General features: G+C 40.6%; 1 protein-coding gene across 1 annotated transcript in view; it reads left to right on the top strand.

Annotated features, from left to right (window-relative positions):
* The window catches only part of Skap2 (src kinase associated phosphoprotein 2), a 153804-nt gene that overhangs the window by 112312 nt on the left and 15304 nt on the right, over window positions 1–26188 (top strand). Inside the window, exons 10-11 of the mRNA XM_021165675.2 lie at window positions 19061–19138; window positions 24277–24389. Coding sequence (XP_021021334.1) covers window positions 19061–19138; window positions 24277–24389 — 191 coding nt within the window. The remainder of the gene's footprint in view (window positions 1–19060; window positions 19139–24276; window positions 24390–26188) is intronic.

Genomic DNA, 26188 nt, shown 5'->3' with positions numbered 1-26188 from the left:
GGAGAGTATCAAGCTTCACTATTTGTGCAGATAGGTCAGCTGGGAATATCAGCTTCCTAAGAGTATCTCAGCTGCTTACTTTAAAGCTGTGATTAATAAGAACGGACAAGTTCAACAAAGTGTCAGTGATGAATATACGCACTCTTCAGTTCTGGCCTCAGCAAGGGCTGGAGTTAAATAGTGCAGAGCTTTCATCAGAGTGGGAAAAAATCCAAGCTAACTTAATTAAGCTTAAGTGAGGCTTTACCTTGATTTTGTTTCAAAGAAAGCATTCATTTATAGATGTGTTTCTTGTTAGTAGAACTTCATTAGAGTCTTACAAGAGACAACTTCATACCAGTTCATATCCACTGCCCCCCCTTGTTCCTCCTTACAGAAACTGAGATGGGTCAGAAAGTTTTTCTCACAGAACAAGGAGACTCAGTGGCTGAGGTGAAGGGCATTTTCGAGGTCTTTGGAGATGGGTCCCTCCTGCTTTCTAGTCTGGCCCCCTTTCCACATCCCTGCTTCCAGTTCATGGGCCTAGTTCCTCCCTTCTGCATGGTGTGCACACACTTGTCGGAGCTCACTCTAGTCCCTGTCTTTATACCTTTTTCCCCTGTTTACCTTTAGCTCCTGAAATTTGGTTTTGTGTCCTTACCCATCATAAAAATGGTTTCTTTGAAGTCATTCATCTTCTCCAAATCACCAGAAGCAGATATCACCGTCAGCATCCCAATCTGAAGCATACCCAGTCCCCAAATCCATTTTCACTAGCTAGGTCCCATGTTTGAAAGATACCACAGTCCCCCAACCCAGCACCACTGGCTGGAGACCAGTCTTTCAAACAAGGGAGCCTATAGAGACCTCTCAGACCCCGTGTATAAGTGACAACTTCAGCACTCCAGTGAGTGCTCAGGGGCTGATTGTTTCAGATCAGTTGTTTTCTAGCCAAACTTTTATTTCTTTAATAGTGATACTTTCTGTGTATTACCTTCATGTATTCTCTTGTTATGTGGCTCACTTTATTCTTCAAATATTTATTGAAAGCCCACCGAATGCCAGATTCTCATGAGAGTGCAGGGAATTTAGACATAGAAATGATGAACTTACTTTCTATTAGGATAATTATAGAGCTAGACGTGTAGTGCTTACAATCTTCGTACTCCAGAAATTGAGGCAGGAGGATAGTGAGTTCAAGGTCAACCTGGGCTACTAAATAAATAAATAAATAAATAAATAAATAAATAAATAATGCCCTGTGTCAAATCTCATTACAGATTATTGTAAGAATGCCAAGACAGAAGGTAAGGGATGACTTGAGAAGGGGTAGCTGCTTCCATTGCAAAGGATAGGATGACATTTAAATGGAAAACTCTTTGGTATAATTGGAAAGTAGAAAAACACCAAAGTTCTTCCCAGAGCTCTGGGTCTAAGGTACTGTGCATTTGAGAGAACCAGAGACCCTAGGATCCATGCAGGGAGACTGGAGGCAAGAACCAGCTCAGCCAGGACCTTTGTAGGGCAGAATCAGTTCCTATTCCTAAGTGACATTTGAAAGACATTTGCTGAGTTTCTAAAGTGAGACTTAGTGTAAAGGTCACCCAGACCATCAGACTCTCACTATGATGCAGCTAATGAGGAGAAATCTGGGGATTTGAAAAGTTCTTTCTCTCTACATTCTGTCTGAGCAACTCCCATCCCTTACCCCCACTGCTATTTCTGTTAACAGAACCAATGGTCACTCAAGTAAAGAATGTAAAATACCCCAAACTCATTCTTGAATCCTTCCTCAATCATTATTTTCCCTCATCAGATTAACTGCCAGTTCCTACAAATTCTTCCCCGGAAGCATCATCTATCCTGACTCTCCGTACACTCAGGCTTTCATGGTTTCTCCCCTGGATCATCATGAGAGCTACCATCATGCTGATAGTCCATTCTACATACTGACAATAGATTGACTCTAAATATATCATGGTCATGGTGATCTGCCGGTTGGGTCCCCAGTGCCAAGTATTTACCAAGTTGGAACTCACTGGCCAGGCCCTGAGCCCTTTCCATAGTCCAGCTTATATCTATCTTCCAGCCTCACTTGTGCTACCTAGACCCTTAGACATCAGATAGACCAGACTCTCCACCATCTTCATGTGCTCTGTGCTTGATCTTGTTGCCTTGAACTAAACCATTGTGCTGAGTTGGTGAACTAATTCATGGATGAGATTCCACTGAAATGGTATATAGATATAACGACTTGGCTTTTTTATTTTTCTATCCCCTAGCCCATGATCTCTATTTTCTAATATGTGTTTTATTAGATATGAAATCGATGCTAAGTTTGCAGATTAATAACCTAGATTCTCAAATACACCTTAACTTGATTACAGGTACAAATATATGAAATCTAATGATCACGAAGTAAAAATTCAGCATTCTTTCCATTTCCAAAGTCTAATGTAGAACATATTTTCTCTTTCCACACTTGTCTCAAGTCTTCACAGTCACTGCTCAAAAACAATAAAAACTTGCCTTTGGGTTCTGTATATTTACAGGCCATTCTATTTTAATAGTATAAAAATAGCATTTTCTGTAACCCACTTGGATAGAGCTTTGAGGTTATTCCATTATAAATAAGTAAGATGATGATATAATTCTGTACATTTCCTGGGCACAATGCAATGTTTTTGTAAGTATAGGATGGCATAGCTCTAAATACTGACATATATAATGACAAATACCATATTATCATTCCCAGTGCTGTTCTGGATGAATCCAGAACATCTGATCTCAGTGTGGAGACAATGCGTATAAACTTCAAAACTCCTCCAGAGATCTCTAAACAAGGGAGGCACTTGCAAGACAAGGGAATGCAGACACTTCTTACATGATGTATTTCTGCTCCTCTAAAATGTGTTGAATGGCGGTCTGTCAACTGTAGGTTAGTGCACTCAGAGGTCCTATGCAGCCTGACTGAAGTCTCACATCTGACCAGTCTGTTGGGATGCAGAGCCTATCTAGTTACAACAGGCTGACTTAGCTTCCCGAGGTCCTTTCCCAACTTGGGATTTTTGTTCACCCTGCCATCTGCATGGCAAGGCAGTCGCTTTCTCTTTTCTGAGTTCACTTTTGCACTTGGCCCTCCTCACTTTATGTAGTCCCAGGTCAAACTGCATTTACCCAGAAAACCTCTTCTGCCTGTCCCAGCTTGTACTGGCCTCTGCTTCTCCAGACTTCCATAGCGCTATGACTTTGGAATAAATCACATAGCCCTGGTGGCTTTTTTTTTTTTTCCTAATCAGTATCTGGTGTGATATAAACCTTGTCACTTGACTTTTCATACAGCTATTTGGCAGACATAAAAACGGTTGTTTTAAGTGGCTCAGAACGTGAAGCAACCCTTGTGTTACTTGGCATATCCTTTAGTTAGTACCTTCTTCCTTAGAATTCAAGAAACTATACCTTCAGCAGCACAGAGCCTTTAATTAGTGGACTCTTTAGTTAAATAGAGAAAAACCAAGAAGGTATCTTTAAGGTTGTTCTTGTCCTAATAGCATCAGTCATTACAGAAACTAAAAAGAATGATTGCCACATTGTATGCTGTCAATATTGAAGTGTGCCTGATTGCCCAAAACTTCCCTGGATTTTAACATTACCATCCAGGGAGCATAGTCTCAGAAGAATTTATGTAACAGAATCCAATGAGTGATGAAAAGCTCTCATTTCACCAGTCCTTTGTACCATTAAAGATGGATCATCTATCCTTAGCAACAGGACCTACTTGGGTTACCAGTTCCTTTGGTGTGCTAGTCATCTCAAATGAGGCATTCCCCAGGAAATGACATTCTGCTCTGTGCCCACTCACTCATTAAAGGCAATAGGAAGAGAACATGTGAAGAGCACAGGACTGTAACTGAGTTTTGAAGGCTACCATCTGGGAATCTGTTATAACCAGTATGCAAATGATACATTTCCTGTTTAAAAATAAGCTGATATGAGAGTCGCACAAGCAGCTCAAGTAGTGACCAGAGAGATGCTTAGGCACTACTTCTCTCAGGCATTCTGGGAGGACTGTGAGGGGGAAGGCCTAGGAACAGCCATGGTCTGCTTGAGTTTTTGTTACCCGTCTCCTTCCCATACTTCCCTCCCATTAGCTACCATCCTTCAGAGCCTGAATCAATTCTGAACTTGAATCCACATTGCCCATTACATTCTCTCTCCACCACTGACCTGATGCCTTCTCCCATCGTTCTTTTCTGTCTCAAATTGTCACACATCTCACTCAGAACTGCCTGGAAACATCCCGATTAACTGGGTCAGGGCAATTAACATCCGTAAAGCCAGATGTGGCAGCCCACACCTTTAATCTTATAGGGAGAGGCATGGGAATCTCTTGAGTTCAGGCCAGCCTGGTCCACACTTTGAGTTCCAGGATAACCAGGGCTACACAGAGAAACCCTGTCTTGAAAAAAAAATCCATAAATAAAATATTACCTATTCCTATATCACATAAGACTTAGGTGTAAATGACAGTGATCCCAAAGCATGTAGAGATACGTAAGACTTGAACCCCGTAGTTTATTTACTCTTTCATGGAGCTTAGAGTTCATTTAAAGGCATTTGGAAAAAGTCATCTGTTCTAATCAGTGAGCAAAGAGGAGCTGCAAATATGAAACGAGAAAAGTAGAGAGAGAAAAACATGGGTTTTTCATCATTCCATTAAATTAGTCGTGGAGCGCACACACACTGCAATTTTTAGTCAAGCAGGCACTGTGCTAGGCACTCACTATGTAGTGTGGATGGCATTAGTCAGGGTGTGTTAACCAAGGGTGAATATAACCAAAGACCAAGAGGTACCGATAAGGAGTAAAGTTCCAACCCAAGCCCGTGGCCATAGATGAGGTACCAGAAAGGACCTGTATCTGGAAATGATTTGTAATGAGTTGTAAACACCACTTTTAGAGCATTCTGAAGGTGCAAGGAAAGCCATGATACCTTGAGCACACCGAGATGTGGGCAACTGGTGTTCTGTTTGGAAGAGGCCAGATGAGTGCATGGTCCCTATTATAGCCTAAGTGGGGATGTCTACTCGTAGAAGCTTTCAAGAAAGGGTTCATAAATAGGAACATTTGAAAAATAACTATCAAATCACATTAACATTTATACCTACTTTTGGTTTTGCCCACCTTACACACAAAAAAAGAGACTTTCCAAAGGAAGTGGTAGAAGAAACTCCATTGCTTGAGACATTAAAAAGCAGATGCCCCAGAGCCCCAGGAGATAGCCATATGGGATGCATCCTTCTAGGGGAAAGCAAAGGGGCCAAGCTACTACTGTTACGTGTGGTTTGCATCTCTAGCTTGGCAAAGGTATGAAAATGAAGATTTACATTCATTGGCCTTCTTCCTAGTTTCTTACGTGTGAATTGCCTGTTTTCTCACTGTTCTTCTAGCTCTGTGTACTGAAAGCATGTGAGGTTTCCACCGACCTCTGAGGAGCTGTGCGTGCCCTGGTTCTGGAGGCTCCACTCCATGATGATTCTGCTTTTGCTTCTGCTAAAGCCACAAGGGTTTTACAACTGTGTCAGGTTGCTTGGCTTGGGGACACTGAACTTGAGGTTATGGGTGTTTGTACAAACGTGAGGTTTTGATTTCTCACAGAAACCTCAACACTCCAGAGACCTGGAAGGCAAAACAGCTTCCTGGTGGCTTTCCTGGAGTAGTGTAGGTCTCACTCGCAGCTCTCTGTTCTTCTCAGGTGCAAAGTTTTGTCTCAGACAAAACTTTAAATTGCAGCCTCTGGCCCACCCTGCACAGTCAATCTGTCATTTTGGGAAAGTAGAAAAAGACAGGTTTGTTTCAGTTTGGCCATTGACCAGATAGATTGCTGCTAAAGGTTACATTCTTCACCATGAGTAATTGATTGATTACTACAGAAACTCCGCAGTAGAGATTTAATTATAATCATGTAATTTATAAACTTTAACTTAAGTTAGATAAACAAACTTTTGCATGTTTACTATAAGCAAGACTCCATGCTCTGTCTGTCTGTCCTTCCGGAGCACTGATGATCTTTATTTCTTAATTATTTCTTGGCAAAAAGAAATACTTGTTAGATTTATGATGAAAGGTTTTAAGTCTGTTGACTTTATGAAAAAAATTACCCTAAGTGGCTTCTTGATACAGATTAGGGTACAAATGATGTTTGTGTTGTACAACAGTTTGCTGAAAAAAATTATAGTAATGTGGAGACACATCTTGATGTGCATGCAGGTTTTAGTTTTCTGCACTGGGAATAATACGTATCTGCATTTGAAGTCTTGTTATGTCAGATTAATGTGGTGATTTGGGATATGCTGTAAAGATGGAGTTGTCAGTCCAATCACCCGAAGTCCTAATTTAAATAACTTATTTATTTCTTGTGCCAATCTTTTTCTTCCAGAAAATCAAACCCATTGTTTTAAGGTATTTATTTGTAGAACTCACATGACAGAAACATCATGTGACAGAAGTTGTTTGGTGTTAGAGAGAAAATATCATCTCAGAGAAATGTGTCATCTGGGACTAGGGGAAAAACTCACAAAAAAGTCATTTTATTTGTATCATGACTCTTTACTGTTGGCTACATCTGTGTCAGTCAATTTTATTTTAAATAATAACAATATTTGTTTATGCTTGAATGTATACTATAGTAAATACAGATTTTTTACTCAGCATATGCTTGTTTGGAAAGACTGTTGAATTCATGATACATTTAATGGCCAGTTATAAAGAAACATTGACATTTCACGTCTAAGAACATTCAGCTACTACTTGCTGGCAAAATTCAGTGTCAGAATTTTCATTTTACCCTCAAATTTTGAAAAAGTGCTATTTTGGGAGGTCAAAGATAGCCAAATACAATTTCATTTAATTCGAGTTAGTAGAAGCAGTGTTAGCATCAGGCCCAGGCTATCGGGAGTCATGGATATATGATAGTATTGTAACAAGTGAGCTATGGAGACAATTATCTGTTTGCTGCAGTTATTTCAGGGTTACAGTCTCATTTTCTTTATTTTATGTGCATTGGTGTTTTGCCTGCGTGTATATTGTGTGAGAGCGTCAGATTTTAGAGTCACAGACAGTTATGAGCTTCTACATGGGTGCTAGGATTTAAACTCCAGTCCTCTGGAAAAGCAATCAGTACCCTTAACCGCTGAGCTATCTGTCCAGCCCCTGCAGCCTCATTTTCAAGAACTAATACAAAACAAATATTGAGATGTTTTGTCGTGTTGAAGTGATACACCTTATGTAGATCTTAACTTGCTGGCATCTACTGTAGGAAAGCTATTGCACATGTTGACTCTTTAATCGATGAAAAGTGAAGTGTATGTCCATGATTTTTTGTTTCAGTGTATGGAAATGCTCATGAGACAGGCTCCTGCTGAGTTTTGGTCCCTATGTCACCAATGCTATGAGTTCCCATTGTCAGTTGTTTAAACGTTGTTGAATCTGCTGTGGGTTGGCATGAAGCATCTGGGAGCCAGGCTCTCCCTGTGAGCGTGTGCCAAGCCCTGTATTGTAGTTCCTCACTGCACGGACTATATTGAGATCATTTTTCTTTGTGACTTTTTAATCCAGAAATTGTTTTCCAATGCTAAGTAAAGGGCCATGTAATAGAACCATTTTTAACAAAGCTACCCGAATTCTATAACCACTGGCTGATAACTACTTTTCTTTAGGCAGAATGGGAGAAACTAAGTTCTATAATTAGACAGCATTTGAACAGTCAGCATTACTCTCCTAGGTGGACTAAGATCAAAAGAGTTTATATTGTCATTTTATTATTGTCTTTAAATTGATGATTTACTCTAAGCAAGGACAATAAACATAAATGGTTCTATAAATATGATAGTTGGACAGGCCATTAAATTTACATATTTGATTACATTATTTAATTAGATGGAAATAAAGCCCTAAATTGTACCTTAATATAGTGTACATAATTATAGCATAAGATTTTATCAACTAAAAGTACCAGGATTGGTTTATTAAATGTCATACTTACATTAACAAATAGTCTATAAACAGTTATGATCTGAGGATGAGAAACCAAGAGTGTTTTCTTATACTGGAAAGGAAGCACAGACTTGGTTTTGCAGCCATGGCACTGTCTAGCCTTTGGTCCCTAAAATGGCAGATATTTGTCCTTGCAGAACGGGAAGTTGAAATTTACTCAATTTCCTTCTCTGAAATGCTGTGTGTGACCTTGAGAAAAGAAAAATCAGCTACAGCTTGCCTGTCATGTACATTAAAAATGCTTTGGCTCTTTTACATAAAGCGTTTTGTTTATGTTGGATTTATTTCTGGAATCCAAGGACGAGGAACTTTCAAATGAGAGTTCAGTCTGTCCCTTTAGGGAGCCAAGCCTGAACAAGGGTTTTATTTTTTAAGCTCAGATTTATGCTATATGCTTGGAAGAATATCAAATGCTGTTGTGCCAGAGCCCTCCGTCAGGTGAGCTTCATATGTCTCACCTCCTTTCCCTCGATGGTTCTTCCTTGCTTCTTTGGGGAGCCCCATTCTACAGAAATATTGTGGTTTCATTATAAAAACTGTATAACAATATCATCCCTATGCCAAGAAAACACCTCTTACCTTAAAATTGGAAGCCCTTAAGTTGCCACTCTGAACATCTATGCACATCCCCTCCTAGATCCATGCAAGTCTGTATTTGGGAAGTAGTGTTATTTTTTTCTTTTTGTCTCACTGCAGTCGAGTGTAGTAAGGAGCTAGAGCTATCCTCTTCAGGGCCGCTGAGTCTCCCTGAGCTCCTGGCTGAGATGGAAGCTGCTCTTGGCTCTGCCTGCTTTGGGGCCCCTTCCTCTGTCTTTCATCATATTCAGTCTCTGGGAGGGAGATGATGGACGCGATTTTTCCATTTGCAAGCTGCTTTCCAACAGAAAGAAAAATGTAAGGGGCAAATGCCAAGCGTTCCATTTTCTGTGGCCATTACAAAATTGACTCTTCTGTTTTTCAGAAGTGGACACTATCTTCAGGAAGGATATTTTATTCCAGACTGTCAGTAAGCCATGTTATTTTGTCACTGAAGAGTGTTAAAAACAAGAATACGGCATTGTGAGATTATCTTTCTCATAGGTTCCATGGGGTGTCAGGAGGTTAAAGTGCTGGTTAGTTAATTAATTAACACATGTATGAACAGGTGATACGCATAGAGCTTTACACTGGCGGGAAGAGTTCAGGTTCCGGAAGCAGGCGACCCAGGTTCAATCCAGCCCTCCTTCTTGCAGCTGTATTTACTGCACAGGTCACTGACAGCCTTCCATGCCTCTATTCATCTGGAAATGGGAATAATAGTGCATCCGCCTCAGAGGGGTTTGAGGACTGACTGAGATGTAAGTGTGACGTGCCTAGTAGTCTTCACACAGTCAGCCCTCAGATTATCATCATACTGACCACTGCTGTGAATCTGCTGGGCAGTTTACCTCATTTTGTCCTCAGAGTAATTCCCGAGGGTACACTCTCATTTTTGTTTTCCAGGTGAGAACATTGAAGTTGATCAAGTTTGATTTGGCTAGTGACAGGGCATGACCTCTGGAGCAGGGCCTTCATTTGCATTTTGTATAGTTCCATTGGCTTTCTTGAGAGGATAAGTGAGATAAACTCCTCCTTTAATAATTTTACTATAATTGATTTTACTTTGCTGCTGTTTGGTAAGGCATACCATGTTTTCAAATTTAAAAGGTAAATAATATTTAAAGATACAAAGTTATGACCAACTTACATTCACTTGATAACAGAACACTGAACTTTAGAGTTTGTTTTGTTTTGTTCTGAGGTAGGGTCATAGACAAGAATGATCTTGAACTTGTCATCCTCCTGCTGTCACCTCCCAAGAGCTGAGATTAGGGGAACGCACCACCATGTCCACTTTACTTGACCTGAATGTAAGGCTTCATGCATGCTAGGCCAGCACTCCAGCTATGCTGGGCTGTCAGTGCTGGAACACTCAGTCTTGTAAAGTCATTCGTAAGGAGATATGGCAGCAGATAACAGGCTCTTAAATGTGCCTGGACCAGCATCATGGCGACTTGCATGTTCAGAGATTCCCCAAATCTAGTGAGATAGAATCTTTATGTGTGGGCTATATCCTCTGAATTATTAACAAGACCCATAGGTATTTCTGATACCTGTTGAAGTATTAAGAGCCAGTGCTCTGGGTGAACAACACATCTAGGTGATAAGCAGGTGTGTTAATATGGCTCATAAATATGAAGTTATGTATTACAGTGAAAATGTACAATAGTAATGGAAAAATGTACGTGGTACTGTTTGTTGAGAATTGTTTTATAAATATTAAATATTCACTGCTATGTACTGTCCTTCCTATTCCTTGGAATAAAGTTTTCCAGGCACCTGGAAGCTTTTATAGTTGGATACAGCCAACTAAGCCCAATGAACTGAGGGGCTGAGAGTGACTCTGGCCCCGATGAGGATGGCTATTTTTTTTTTTATATCAACTTGGAACCTTCAACCAAGGAGGAGTATTACAAAGAATACGTAGGAGTACAGTGGCTAGGGATATTGGCTTTAGTTAGATAAAGCATTTGACGTGTACATTGAAGCATTTGACATGTACATTGACAAAGTTGGGGTCCCAAGAATCCATGTGGTATCATGTATCCACAGTCCCAATACCCCTTTCTACAAGATAGGCGGTAGAGACAGGAGAATTCCTGGGAGATTGCATGATTTAAACGGCAACTAACAAGAGACTCTTTCAAACAAGTTCGAAAGAACCATCACCCGAAGTTATCCTTTGACCTCCACACACCAATACCTGCTTACATGTACTATCACACATACACACACACACACAGGCACACTCACAAGCATGCACACCCACACAAATAAAAAATAATGCAGAGGGGAAGAAAGGCAATAAATACTTATACTGTCACCCTTCCTTCTTCGGCTAAAGGCTACAAGTGAAAGTAACATTGGAAATGAGTGGGCCTGAAAGGTACAGGGAATTAACAGGGACACTGTTCAACTTTATCCACAACTTTACTTGTGGAGAGGGAAACAGACAAGAGTATCTGTCATCATAACCTGTGGTAAGCAGCGGGAAGGTGAGCGTTGGTTGGATATATTGTTAGACTTCAGAAGGCAGATTTCAAACCGTCAAAGAAAGAATAGGCAAAAAGATGTATGCTATTAAAGCCTGTATTTTAAACTACCATTCAGGTTTTAATTGCAAACAATCTCGATGAGGAAAAACGGTCAGGGGGATGAAAATCCACCAGTTTCCTTGTGGTAGAATATATTTAATGAGTGCAGCTTTTGAAGAGACCTATGAAAATAGCTGAAATTCACAGGCTATGATCAGTATGGTACAAGTTATGTAATAGCACATGTTTTGTTTATGCACTTAGGACAACAGCTCAGAGGAGTCAGCTCAGCTTTGTGTTACTTACTTACTCGCCTATCAGAATTTGTCTCTGACTGCTAATATTAGCAAGCACTTACAGAAGCTCAAGTGGAATACCTAGCTAGCAAATCCATTTCACTTTGACTCTACAAACATTCTTAGAAGCCATTTCATTCCCACCCCCTGCGCTGGTCTGTGGTAATACAAGGAAGCCCTCAGGAGGTCATGCCTGCAGGAAAGTCGACCAGGAAACAAAGTTTTCAACAAGCAGGATACAAATGTAGGTCTTAATGCATCCTGGAGCACACAGGGAACCTGGCCAGTTGCCTGCTGGGTGTGGGGAAAGTTTCTTGGTTGTGGGATCAGTTGAGCCATGTCTTCTAAATCAGTAGGACTTAGATTTGGCTTCTGGCCCAGGTAAAACTACATCACAAGAGGACTTGAAAATGAAGTTGCTGAACTGCCTATTAGGAGTTAACTATGAAGAATGAGGGAAAAGTTAGGAGTATATGGGGTCTCGTAATTCCCCTTTGAAGGTCTTAGAGATTAGGAGTTTGGGCGGAGATAGACTTTGAGAAGCTCATGTAGCAGCTTACTGCTGTGTGAGCTTGGGGGTCAGCAGCCTACAATGGTGCTTACAAGTTTCTAAGATTCTAGTGTTTGCTCGAAAGCTTAAACTCTAGCATTGGAAATAAATGCTGTCATTCGTTTCCCCCAAAACACTCACTTTATTTCTAAGACAGCATCTGTCAGATTCTTATTCAGGTTTCTTACTTGGTGTCTGTGAAGCAGAGCAAACAGCCAGGCTGTTGCATGTGAGCCCTGCATTCAAGAATCTACTTTTTATAGAAATTATTGTAGGCACTTGAAGATCAAATGAGACCTGTACTATAGTTAAGTGATCTATTCATTAACTTAATTATTGATTAGATGATTTTCTTTTTTACCTAATGAATTTTTTTAAAGATTTATTTATTTCTATTTATATGAGTACACTATAGCTGTCTTCAGACACACCAGAAGAGGGCATCAGATCCCATTACAGATGGTTGTGAACCACCATGTGGTTGCTGGGAATTGAACTCAGAACCTCTGGAAGAGCAGTCAGTGCTCTTAATAGCTGAGCCATCTCTCCAGCCCTTACCTAAAGAAATTTAAACAATCTACATTGACAAGTTATTTCCTAAAAAGAGTTTAAAATAATTTATAAATAACATATACATTTAGGAGAAGAAATATGTGGGCATAGTAAAATACAGATGCATTTGAGATATTTTTGATAAAAAGCCATTTTAAAGCAAAAACCATACTAAAGGAAATATGGTCTACAAGGTATCCATAGTGGTTAAATCAGTATAATTTTTTTTAATTTTTTTCTATTTTTTAGCAATGTGTAGATAATGCTTTTTATACTTAGAATAATAAGAAAAAGTTAGTTTATATTAAAAAGGAACTGTAATTGTGTTATAAATGCAGAACCAAAACGTTTTATAACAGAAATCACTTAATTTGACTTTCTTAGGTTAATAAAAATTTTAGCACTAAATTTTTAGCAAATTTGTAAGGCCACAAAGAGTCTTTTTATTGCACAGGTCCATGTTTTATTACACAGGTCCATGTTTTATTACACAGGTCCATGTTTTATTACACAGGTCCATGTTTTGTAAGCTCTCATCCAGAGGCCTGGAGGGGAGGCCACACTCGACCCAGTTTCCAGGAGCGCTCACTGTGACTGCCCTTTCTGTCACCTTAACTACCTGTTCATTTGGAACTTTGTAAGACTAAATATATGTAAAATTGTTAGTTTTATTCTCTTACTATTTTCGTGTGGCTTATGGAGAATTTTACATGAGTATTATGTTTATATCATTTCCTCCTCCTCCTCCCTCACCCTCTCCTATGCTCCCCTCTACTCTTCAGAGTCCAATTTATTCAGTAATTACTACTGGTACACATACTCACACACATGAATTTATAAGTACAACCTGCTGAGTTCATTTAGGGTTGATCATTTGTATATAGTTAGGGCTGACTGCTTGGGACTGGATCCCCTATGAGGGTCTCATTGCTGGAGAAAACTGGCTCTCCCTTTCTCAGCAGCCATTGTTTGACTGGAGCTCTTGAAGTTTCAGGTGGAGCGAGCGCTGTGGGATTCCCCTGTCCATTTTAGCAAAAACATATAATGTTACTGCTTTAATATACGTTGTCCAGCTAAATAGAAAAATCTCTCTGAAGTATCATATTTATATTATCAATGTTTGTGTCTATAAGCCTTTCTGCGCCCCACTCTCCCTCGTTGTAAACCTTTGTATCTCTGTATGCGTCCTTTTGACTAGTTTGTTTTTTGTTTTTTGTTTTTTGTTTTTTGTTTTTTGTTTTTTTTTAACAACCTTTCCTCCGGCCTTCACAGCTTACCAAGGAGTTGGAGAGAGAATACAGGGCAAGTTGTCATGTGTATAGCCCCTCCACACTATTGCTTCCATTTTTTACATCATAACCTAGGGCTAGCATTTTGTGTCTTCAGTTCATTCTTCAGATGAATGCTATACATTCATCTATTCGAGGATGGGCACTTTTCTTACAGTGCCCCTAAACTCTTGATGTTCAGGTTAGCTCACAGCACCAACATGGGCGTGAGCTTCTTTCAGATACTGTATATAGAAAGACTCATTTTTACCTTTTCCTTGTAAACACATTTCCCTTACTGAATGTAAAGAAGAAAGGAAGCTTGCAGACTTGGAAACAACTCTGTTTTCAGTTATGACTTCTATGACTTAAACGCTGTACCAAATTTTGGATTTATGTTAGGGATATGTGAGGGCATGAAAAGCTTGGCTGAAGACAGAGCTAGGAAAACAGAAAAGACAAAGTGGTTAGCATTACAAATTGTTATTCTGTTTCCAGGACCACTTTAATCCCAGCACTCGGAAGGCAGAGGCAGGCAGATTTCTGAGTTCGAGGCCAGCCTGCTCTACAGAGTGAGTTCCAGGACAGCCAGGGCTACACAGAGAAACCCTGTCTCTAAAAACCAAAAAAAGAAAAAAAGAAAAAGAGGGTTTTGCTCTAGTGCCTGCCGATGTAGAGCCTGGCCATCTGTTTTAAAATGTCTTCCATGTCCTTATGCAGCAGATACTTAAAAGAATAGTCCACCCATAAAGCGAAGGGTGTGTGTGCAGGCACGCATGTGTGAATGTTCGAATCCACAGCCTTGTACTTGCAGTTACTGACAATACCGTCAGCAAGTTCAAATGTTAGTGAAAGTCAAAGGAGAGACACAAGGCTCCCTAGCATGTGCCTCAAGTGTGACCCTCTCACATATGACCTAGCTGGGTGTCACCTGAGCAAGTTATTCCCGCTCCACAAAGTTCATTGTTTGCATTTGCAGAATAATGAGGATATAAGTGCTAGGATTGCCTCAGAGTTATTGGAATATTTAGCTACATAATGGATTTAAACATGGGTGGTATGGATAGTGTGGTTATTTAAGCAAAAACTACTATTCTTGAGGAAAATATATGATTACATAATCAAACGAAGCCAGGAACTCTATTTCACAGCATATTTTTGCCTTTTAAAAATTACATTATGAGAATTTTCTACCCTTTCAACTGAGTTTAAAATACATTGTAATGAGGAACCAAGACCCTGTTTTCTGCAGACTGTCCATGAGAAACGTAATCATGTGTGAATCAAAGAAGTTCTCTGTGCTGCCTGCCTTTCCCGGGAAGAGACTGGAGCGTCAGCCATTGACTCCTGAACTCACTCACCCTGCCTGGGTGCTAACCAAGTGTCCATGGCCTTTCTCAAACATGGTGTTTTAAGCAGTTTTCACTTCGATTGTTTATCCTACAAGTAGGAACATTAGTGAGCTAGAGACAGCAGTATTGCATATTCCACATAGCTGCACAGATTTGTGATCCTTATGATACTAATCCGTCCGTTAGGAAACTAGATCAAAGTTCAAATTAAATAGATTCATATAAAGGAGAGGGGAAGTCTCAACTTTCTCACCCTAAGCGTTCCTTAGTTTCTCCACGTGGATTTTCCTGAAAAGACTTGGAAAGACTTGGTTATCTTGGCCTTGCTCAATACAGGAAGGAGGCCAAGCAGCCATTGAAAAGAAGTGGCTGCAGCTAGGCTCAGGATTGTGTAGGTCAGATGGCTTCTGGAAGGTTCATATTTCTGACGGGGTTTAAGGTTGAAACCTTTCCCGACCACCAGCCATTGCTAGAAGACGCTGATTAGCAGGTGTTGCCTGTGTCTGATTACCCTCGGCCCTTAGCTTGCTTTATTTTCATCTTGTCTGATCACAAAACAATCTCTGGATGATTCTCCTAACACCGTGTGATTGGAATAATAACTTCGCGTGTCAGAGAGTTTTGTGCTGCAGCTGAGAGGCATGTAAATACAAGCTGCTTATTTGCAAGAAGCTTCCAGATTTGCAATATGATTGCTATGGAAACCACATAATGAAAACCCTATAACCATCTGTGTGGTTTGATGGATTTTACTGCAGAGCTGAGCTGTTTTTGTTTACTGTTATTAAAATGTTGAATGGAATATATTAACCCACAAACATTGACTATTTGAGGTATTAATTAGTGTTATATAATGACATTATGTCTCAGTACGAAAATAAAATATGTTTAATAATAAATCTAAGTAAAATAACATGCGAATGTGTGTATTTCTAATATGGAGTAAAGGTAATTATTGCCTAGAATTTTGGTTATTTGTTCTTCTGCAGCTTTTAGTTAGTGGTACGCAGTCTTACACTGTTAATGAACGGTAGGACTCCCGTGGTTCCGGATCCAGTCTTTTCACAGTAGTTAGTCAGCACCTTCCTTTGTGCTGGGCCCTAGTCAAGGCTCAGTGTGAATATTAGCCTCTAAAATTAAAAACAAACAAAATTTGGGTTTGTCTCTTCTGCGGACGCTATTTGTATTGTTAGGCCAAGAAGAATGAACTGTTGGATATTACTTGGAACACTTGATGGATGGGTTGCGTAAGGTTTTCACCTAAAATGTCAGTATAGTTTTGAAATGCAAGCAGACAGCACCGCAGAGGCATCTCACGCTCCACACACTGTTTACAAGGGCCACTTCACAAAGACTTTTCGGTTTGCATGCTTTGCCGTAAAATCGGTGCTCAAACATTTTGTCATTTTTTTGACGATTTAATAATACATTTCATAGAGGCAAAGTTTTCCCACACCAGTACAATCCTTAGCATATACTATAGATACATTTTAATGAACTAAAAATAAATCTGTGGTAATAAATTCTTCAAAATTATTGTTAACTTTGCCAAGAGCATTTTCCATTTAGTTATTACAATTATTTTTTATAAAATTTTGGTGCTAACATTAGATGGTGACTCTAAATCCCATTTTTTTCTTAAAAGCCAAAACTAGCACTTAGTACCTAGATGTGGCTTTCCTATGGTAAGGACAAGCACCCCATGGTTTTCACCCCCTAATACTGGATTTAGTATCTGAACAGGCTGCAGAGAGTGGGTGCAGAGAAAGAGAGAGCAAGGCAAGGCAAGCTCTGTCTTCCCCTTAAAGAATAAAGGCTCCGTCTGTGAAAACAGCGTAGGTGGGATTAACTATAAATTCTCCTTTAGAGTTTATGGGAGAATTCCCCATAAACAACCCGCTTGTGATAAGTAGTCCTTGAGATTTGGCCAAAGTGAGATGACGGTTGTTAAAAAGTATCCTGTATTAAATTACTGAGGTTAACTCGGCAATGTGCATGAGGACAAATTGTTCCAGCTGCTCCTTATTTTGAAGCTTTTATTATTTTGTCGGAGTTGAATTATATAAACTCAAACCACTTACATTTGACTTCTAAGCACAGGAACCCTGAAGCTTACTTCAAATCCTGGTGTTGATTAATTGCTGGTTAAAACATACAGGACACTTTTCTAATATGTTACAGTTGCCCTTTTCTCTGATATTAACCCTGTCCACTTGCAAAAACAAGTCTGTGTTCCCCCAACAACACAGATTATCTGGGCCAGCCTCTCAGTGATGATATGTCCATTTGTCCACTAGTCTCAAAACCTGAGTCTTAAAACGTCTAGAAAGGCCGGCACACGCTTATCGACTCTGGTTCCTGCACCTCTCACGCCATCTCCTTCCTGTTTCCTTTGCCCCTGCAGTTCAGGACTTCCTTCCTCTTTATCTAGACTCTCCACGCCCCTTATCCAGGCTGGCTGAGACAATGGGATCTCATGATCATTTCTAAAGCAATTTCAGTCCTGCCCTGTCTGCTCTGAAACCTTGTAAGGAAGGCTCTTACTGCCCACCAGACTGGAGTCTGCAGCTATAACTCGATGTTTATGGGACTTAAACTGGCCTCCATTTCTCACATTGCTAGAATGGTGTGCTACTTTGTCAAGAACGTGACTGTGCCTGTACTTAAGGTGGGATCTGGAAAGCACTGCTTTGGGTTCTATAGGTCTCCCATGGGATCCCAGGTTCTCCCTCTGCACTACTGAAGTGCTTTGCCCCACCCATCAGAGGTGTCCCTTGTTAACTCCTTGCTCTCAGGTCTCCACCCCAGCAGGCTGCCAGCTTCCTCAGGGCAGAACCTCCCTGTTCCCTTCGCCTCCTTGGCAAGCCCTCCCCCTCACACATGGGTGAGCCTCCATGGAGACTGGTTGACTGGTTGATTATTTCTTAGTCATACTAGCTACCTATGTGTGTCTTACATACACATTGGAGATTATGCTTGAGCTAGTATATTTTTCTTTTAGTTTTTCTTTGGTATGCCATTTGTTTTTATATCCTACATTAAATATTTTTCAGTTGTATAAATCCTTAAGTAGGGAAAGTGATAGTGTAATACATCTGCTTTTAGTAGAAAAGAATGACATCGTTTAAAACCATTTCTTGCTTAATGCGATGCTATTTTATTCCCTATCCTGGGAAGGGGATGTGCTTAGAGTGTGTGGGAGAAAAGTCTGAGCAAAGCACTGACTGCAGAGAGGATAAAGAACATGGGTTCATACCCACAGCCTCAACTTTAATCGCATGCTTTGGAAGTTTGCCACCTTTGCATCTCAATTTACTTATAATCATTCACCTATAGAGCCTTTCCTTCTGCGGTATGTGACACATAGGAGAGCCACAGTAGACTTTGGGGAAATGGCCTTTAAGTGTTAGGACCATCTAGCAGCCTCTTGTTAGAGGATTAAGTGAGGAAACCAGTGAGCATGGCTGGCGTTTGATGACTTACAGATTATCTGCATTTTATGTCAGACCTTGTTTTCTGTGGTGTCTTGAGGTTTTAGGAACCATGTATTGGAGTACTCCTGCTATTCGGTATAATGTAGCATATCTGTATAAAGTTGGCTGTTACTTTACTAGGTCTAAGGGCTGTCCTGGATTTAAGATTGCACCAGACAAGTTTCTCTGTACGTTTAAAACAAATATGCAACACAGTAGGGCATATCTTATATTGTATCAGGTCAGCGTAAGCCTTGGTGAGGATGTTGTTTGGTTATTAACAAAGGAATATGAATCTTGGGTGTTTTGTGCTCTTAAAGATAATAATTAAGTGCTGTAGACTTTGTCTTGCTCTTTAAGCAGGGTGGGTGCTGTGATTGACACGGGGCCTGTTAATGTGCCACTGACTCTGTTTATTTGCAGAGGAGGAAGAGGACACTGCTTCAGTGAAGATGGACGAGCAAGGGAAGGAAAGTCGGGACAATGTGCATCACACCTCAGGTAGCACTGGCAAAGTGTATTTTTGTTTTGTTCGAGTCACTTTCTAACCTTCTGAGGATGTTTGCACAGCTCCCTGAAGAAGTTGACTTGTTTGGTCTGCATGTCTTATGCTTGATAAGCTGCTTAGTCCCATTTAGGATGCATGAAAACCACTTGAGAAGGATTTATAAAGTAAGCCAATTTATACAAGGTATTCCTTCCTGAATTACTTTGTAATGACTCAATTAGCTTTCATTTCTGCACAAAGGAGATTTAGTTGCATAAATTAGCTTATCATCATTGAGGAAGTGTCACTGCTAAAGGACAGTTTATAGATACAACATGCAGTTGCTGTCAAACCTATAAGAATGTAATATAGACATCTGTGTATACTTTGTGCTTGAGCAGAACAGACTTCTGCCATTCAGAGACTAACAGGGGACAACAAGTTGCCCAAGGGACTGGCAATGTAGACATCTCTGAAAAGGTCAACTTGACACAGGCTCTGACAATCGACCCACAGCTCTGTCTTCTTTGATAAAAATCAGATAAACTTAAGACCGCTAATTGATCTGCAGCCTGTTTAAATGTTGGCCATGCATATCTTCATTGCATATGATTAACACAGAAAGCAAATGAATTGGGTAAGAAATGCCAGAGTCCAGTGACAGCAGCTTAAAAATGAGGAAAGGACACTCACTGGTTGCCTAGCAGACTGGGGAAGATATTCTGCACTATCCATTTCCACCTGGCACGGGGCCCCAAGTACTAATTATGTGCACACCATGTACACACACACAATACGGACAACTCGTCTTGCTTGTTGCTATTTCCAAGTAGCACAAGATAAACTATCTGTAGCGCAAACATGAAGTTAATTTTGATAAACCAGCATTTATTTTACAGGGAAAGAAGAGATGGGCAGCCTTCTTATCAGGACTTTACACCTCTTCACAGCCATATGTCAGCTGGGGTGAGGTCTGCCCTGTCCCCCCGGGTCCTGTAAAGAGCTGGAGCTCGGGTCACCTTCCTCTCTCTGCTATGCCCATACATCACTCTTTTGAGTTGTCAGGAGCAGGGTGGACAAGAGTGCGTGTTCAGGAAGTAACTTTCCCGCGGCCTTCCTACTGTGACATATGGGAAGGAAGCGGGCCTGACTCGAGACCTGGACAGGAAGGCAGGAGCAGGTTGCTGCAGAAGGGTTGGGTTTGCCTTTTTTTTTTTTCTTTCAGAAAGGAAACAAGACAAAGTCATTAGTTGTTAGCCCTCTTGCCCAATAAATAGAGTTGTAAAACATGGCAGCAAGCAAAGCCCAGGCCCTGTGCTTGATAGTAAACTAGGATCTGCTTTTCAGTGCTGAACCATGCTTCTGCCAAGAGCATGCGTGTTTCTTTGTAAAATGGCTATGCAGGTATAGAAGGTAGAAACAGATAGTAGATCTCACAGGCACAAGTGAGCATGCCTCACATGTTTGCCTTTGAGGGTAGGGGGAAAAGAGGTTTTCTCAAAGGAATCCAGTAAGTTGATGAGCTTTTCATGCCATAGCCACAAGATACTGCAATGTCTGTCTCTTGTGCCACAGAGTTCTTTCAAGCCATCGTCCAATGCCTTCGCAAAGCAAGCCGTCAGGGACTCTGTGCTTGCCACTCGGAGCACTGAGCTGACAAGGGCGTTGCTTTCTGCTGAGCATCTTATCATGTGAACTTCTAACTTCGCTCAAGAAATTGATGTTTTTTTTTTTTTACATTGACTGATTTTGCAGGAAGAGACTCAGTGTTGTGATGTAAATCTAAAGGGAAAGCTGAGTCCATCTTGTCTCCTGCAGGTCGCTCACATTCACTCATCTTACACAGGTCATGTATAGTCTACATATATAGATGGGCCCGCTTGAGGTTTTTAACACTATAATAATCTGCTTCCCTTTCTAAAACACGTTTCAGGCTTGTAGTACTCAGGGAAAGGGTCTCTGGTGTCGGCATCACGCTTCATTCATTGTCAACATGCCTTTTGTAATCTTGTGTTTGTGGACTATCTGGCGGTCACTTGCTTAATTTGTACTTTGGTAACAATCCTGTTAGCTTTGCCAAATATGTATTTTTATAAAAATTTTAAAAGCTCATTGTGTACATTTTTCAAAGACTAGCTAACTTTCCTTTTTAAACCTTCTTTCAAAAGTAATTCATGCCCCTCAGGACAGCACACATAGCAAGGTGACATTTTGTGTGTAATTTTCAAAATATTGACTGTGGTATAGATAGAATGGTGTTAACATGCCGAGTAAAGACAGCGAAACCACATTATCTGTGCTTCTGAATGTCCCGTATTATACAGAATGCCTGCCTTTCTTGGGGCCAGGGATGGTTCTCAGCAGGAAAGCATTCTGACTAGCATATCGAGGCTCTGCATTCGCTATCCCTGTGCCACAAAGCCAAGCCAAGTCATGTCCTATGGATTGTCTCCCTGAGCATAGGTAAAGATACTAATGTTTGTGAGCCTTCTGTGCTTCCATAGCTGCTTTGTACATGAGTTTTCTCTATGTGTGTTTAGACCCACTACATTCTAAAGATAAGCTATAGGAGCTTCCTGCTTTCCACAAATAAGATCACTCCTGATTCTTTTTGTCTGGCATACTTTCTGGGGAGGCAGCTACACACTGCTGGCCTTTCCCTCACTGGAGATGCCCGCTCTTCACTTAGAATGCCAGTCATGGCACATAGAGTGCTCCTCAGCAGTGCTCACTGTCCATGGGACTGTCCATCATTTTTTGGACACCATCATCATCAAGATTATAGGAGGCACAGTTGAAAATGCATCTTTCCCCGGCTCTGCTGAATCCCTGGCTCTGTGACTTCCTTGCAGCAGTGAGGTTTAATGGAATGCCCCTGATGCACATCTAGGGAGAGATGCATCTTGTACACGGTGGGGGTCTCTCCCCTTGCTGCTCCCATAACTCCCATTAGTGTTAATGGGAGTCTCTCCAAGTGTATCCAGGGAAAGAGAAACCAAAGCGGTAAGAATGTGTATTTAAAATCACCATATACTTGTTTTTTGTCCTTTCTTTTCTCCCCCTACTTACAAAAAGACAAAAAACAAAACAAAAAAACAAAAAACATGTTAACTGAAAAGTACTGTGAGAAGGTCTGAACCGGAGGAGGGCTTGGACAGCTGGGACCTGGGATCCCACAGCTCCACCAAAAGCTTTGACCTCAGTTTTTCAGCCAAAGTTTGTTTCTTCCACGTCTTCGGACCAAGCCTAAGGCCTGAGCAGCGTGGGGAACAAGTCGGGGCCCCTACTGGGGAAACTAGCTATTTAGACCTTCTTTGACTTGGCTAGAACTGTGTAGCAGGCCTCACGTGTGAGATGATGTCATCCTTTCTGCTCTAACTCCTTGACTTTCAAGCTGACACTGACAGACCACATGGGGTGCAACATTTGACCCATTTAGCAGTTGATTTAATCTGACAGAAATGTTTCAACTTCTAAATCTCTATTTGTCTAAATAAGTGGTTTTTAAAGGAAATCAGTCACTTTATTATTAAGTGATTTTTTTTTTCCTGAAAAAAAAGAGAAAGAAATGGACAACGCTAGGAGGTATCTGGCCAGCTGGAGTGCCCTCTAGTGTCTGTTTACAGAATGTTTTAATATATGCCTGGGGGCTGGGGGAGGATGTGATAGGAGTGGCCACAAGCACTATTAGCTCCCGGTTGGATTCTGGGGCTTGCACATGCCCCTGCTGGTTTTAGTGCTCTGAGCCCAAGTGCTACAGTGGAGAGGCCAATACAGGCTTGCGCGCTCTCCCTCTCTCTCTCTCTCTCTCTCTTTCCCTCCCTCCCTCCCTCCCTCCCTCCCTCCCTCCCTCCCTCCTTCTTCCTCCTCCTTCCTCCTTCTTCTTCCTCCTCCTCCCCTCCCCCCATCCTGTCATGCCACCCCTATTGTCCCTCTCTTTCCATCCTAAAAAATAAAAATTAACCAAGGATTCTGTTAGGTTGTGTTTTCTAATCCTTGTTTATTTTCTCACAAATTTAAGTGAAACGGTGCATCCCACAAATACTTAGATTCCATGTTATTCAGATTCTCCTTTTTAAAAAATGCTAAAGACATTAAGGAGAATTTAAATCTCCTAATAAATTAATACTTTGTGGAGATCAACACCATGCTGACTGTACTAATGTGACCGTTTGTATTGAGGTTGCCAAGATGCCTCTTGTTTAAAAGTGAGATGACAAGCCTGATCCAGCATACAGCTCCCCGTTATCCCGTGGATTCAAAGCTGACATTGCAGCGATGGAAGCTGTCAGCACATATGTGTTCTGCCTGGCTAGTGAATACACGGGCATCTTGTGTCTTATTGATATGACTTGCAGTCTTTTTTCCTTAACTCATCAGAACTCAATTATCATGAAATTAAAAACAGGAAACAGTTCTCCGTGTAACAAAAGCATCCAGAGTATTTAACTGTGTGCTGTGTTTTAGGAGAGCCACATTGTGTGAGTGACAAAGCATATATTACCCAGTTACTGTGGTATTACGAAGCGACGAGCACTAAATAATCAATCAGTTAATGGTGTGTATGGCAGTTTGAGCACTTCACATCCATTGTGCTTATGCCAGGAGAAGGATGAACTGATAACTCCACTGTGTGAGCCTAATGTCCTAGACCTGACTAACAAAAGTCTGCATTAGCAATTTCACAGCTGCAAAAATATTTAGAGACAACTTTGAGAGACTTTGGGTACAAATGCTTTATATTTGAGTATTAAAATATGCTATTACTGTCCTCTTATCAAGTGTTCTAAACTCCATGAAATTGTTACTTCAGATATGTCCAATCTGTCCCTTAGATATTCTGATGGTACAGTAAGACCAGCTGCTCTTCAGACACATAGCCAGTGAGCTTAGGACTTTCCATTAAAAATGAGCTGAAGCACCTTGCTGTTTGAGAATGCAATTGCTACAGGTTATAGATTACAGATAGAAGTGGAGGGGGCTAAGAAAAAAACAAACCTTCTGAAACAATCTTCATGAGCATGCTCAGGGGTAGTTGCAGGTTCACTAAGATGTTCCATGATCCAGGCCAGGGTTTCTCTCTTGGCAATCTAAAATGGTTCTTTAATTTCTTTTGATTCAAGCCTTAACCCCAAGTCTCTCTTTTTCCTAGGAGATAAAAGCACTGATTACGCTAATTTTTACCAGGGTCTGTGGGACTGCACTGGAGATCTGTCTGATGAGTTGTCCTTTAAGCGTGGTGATGTGATTTACATTCTTAGCAAGGTAAGAAAGCACCCCCACCCCACCCCACAAATGACAGCTGTCAACAGGAAATACACAGCTCAGTTCTCCTGCATTTAAATTTACAACACAAGGGAAAAATGCCAGTTGGAATTCTTCTAGGTCCTAGTTAACAATTGGAAGTTCACAATAATTAATTATTTTGTCAAGTGAACTATAATCAGAATTTAAACATAATCAGATAACAGGATTCAACTTAGCCGTGTGTTTACCTGTCACTCTAGCCCTTGGCAGGCATCCACCTACTGCCTTATCCAGAAACAATATACTTATGTGAAAGTTAACATTGTAAGGTATTGGGTTATTAATTATGTTTTTCTTGCTTCTTCCTTCTTATTCTTCTGTGTGCTTATTCTGAGTTTGCCTGACATTCTCCAGTAGAAACATTGTGTTTATAAAAAAAGGTTTTCATCTTTGTGTAAACACATTGGGTGTTCCAACAATTTAAAGGCTCTACATTCAGACAAGTTGAAGTAATTTTTTTAAAGTTTAACACACTATATTTGTAATTGCAGTACCAAAGTATATTGCCACAAACTCATCTTTATGTACATGAGAATCGTGTCTTTGCTTTTTAGACACTACACTGTAGAACCTGTCTGCTCCAGACATCAGTTTCTGATGCAGTGTTGGAACTCTCTTAATTTTCACTCTGAAATTTTTCCTACTGTACTATGGGGATTTTAAAAAATGTTCTTAAGATTATCTTAGCACCAAATCATGAATGAAAATGACTTAAAAATAAGCAGGGAAATGTTACATAGGTCTTAAGTCTAACACTTTATAACCCTAAAGTTTTTGAGCTGAGAAATACTTTGGATATTTCAGAAAGATGATATGTGTTATTTATGTTGGTTGGCTGGCACTGAAAATCCTGACCCAGTTGGTCACAGAATCTTAGAGTGGGCATCTTAATGAAGATTGTCTATTCTTGGTGCAGATAGAGTACATGAGCTAGCTATATTATCTTGACTCCTAGTGTAGTTCATTTCTGTCCCTTCTGCTTAATCCCATCCCATCCCATCCCATCCCATGCCATCCCATCCCATCCCATCATCCCATCCCATCCCATGCCATCCCATCCCATCCCATCATCCCATCCCATCCCATCCCATCCCATCCCATCCCACCATATAAAGCACGCACAATACCAGGACACATTCTAGACATCAGGAATCCTAAAGAATAATACATAAGCACCTGGAGATTAATGGGAGAAGTGCAAGAAGGAATATTTACTACTAATACAGATTATGACTTATTGAGAAGCCCAAAGCCAAGGCTGGTTGTGAACTCCAGTCAGCTGCCCAATGGTGGGATCCATGTGTTGCTATGTTATCTTACTGTCATATCCACATGACAGCTTTTAGCTAAGTCTGTTATCAAACATTTAATTGTCCCAAGTTAAAATAGCAGCTTTTAAAGTTAATTACTTAACAGAAATAACACTGTTTGGCCCAGTTCTTATCAGGAAACTTTCCTGAAATTCCTCCCAAATTTACCAAGCTCACTGTTTATTTAACTAATGTAGCTGTGAGTATATAAAATTCAAAGGTTGATTAACTTGTATTTGAAATTTCAGAGTGTAGGGATATGTGGCACAGCACTGTGTTTGCACACGTGGAGCTTGTAAAGCCCACATGGGCTTCTTCTTTTTTTTTTAATTTATTTTTTATTAGATATTTTCTTTATATACATTTCAAATGCTATCCCAAATGTTCCCTATACCCTCCCTCGGCCCTGCTCCCCTACCCACCCACTCCTGCTTCTTGGCCCTGGCA

This window comes from Mus caroli, chromosome 6, assembly GCF_900094665.2.
Source record: "Mus caroli chromosome 6, CAROLI_EIJ_v1.1, whole genome shotgun sequence".
NCBI classification, from domain to species: Eukaryota; Metazoa; Chordata; class Mammalia; order Rodentia; family Muridae; genus Mus; species Mus caroli.
The sequence above is the reverse complement of the archived record's forward strand: the minus strand, read 5'-3'. Positions and strand labels throughout refer to the sequence as shown.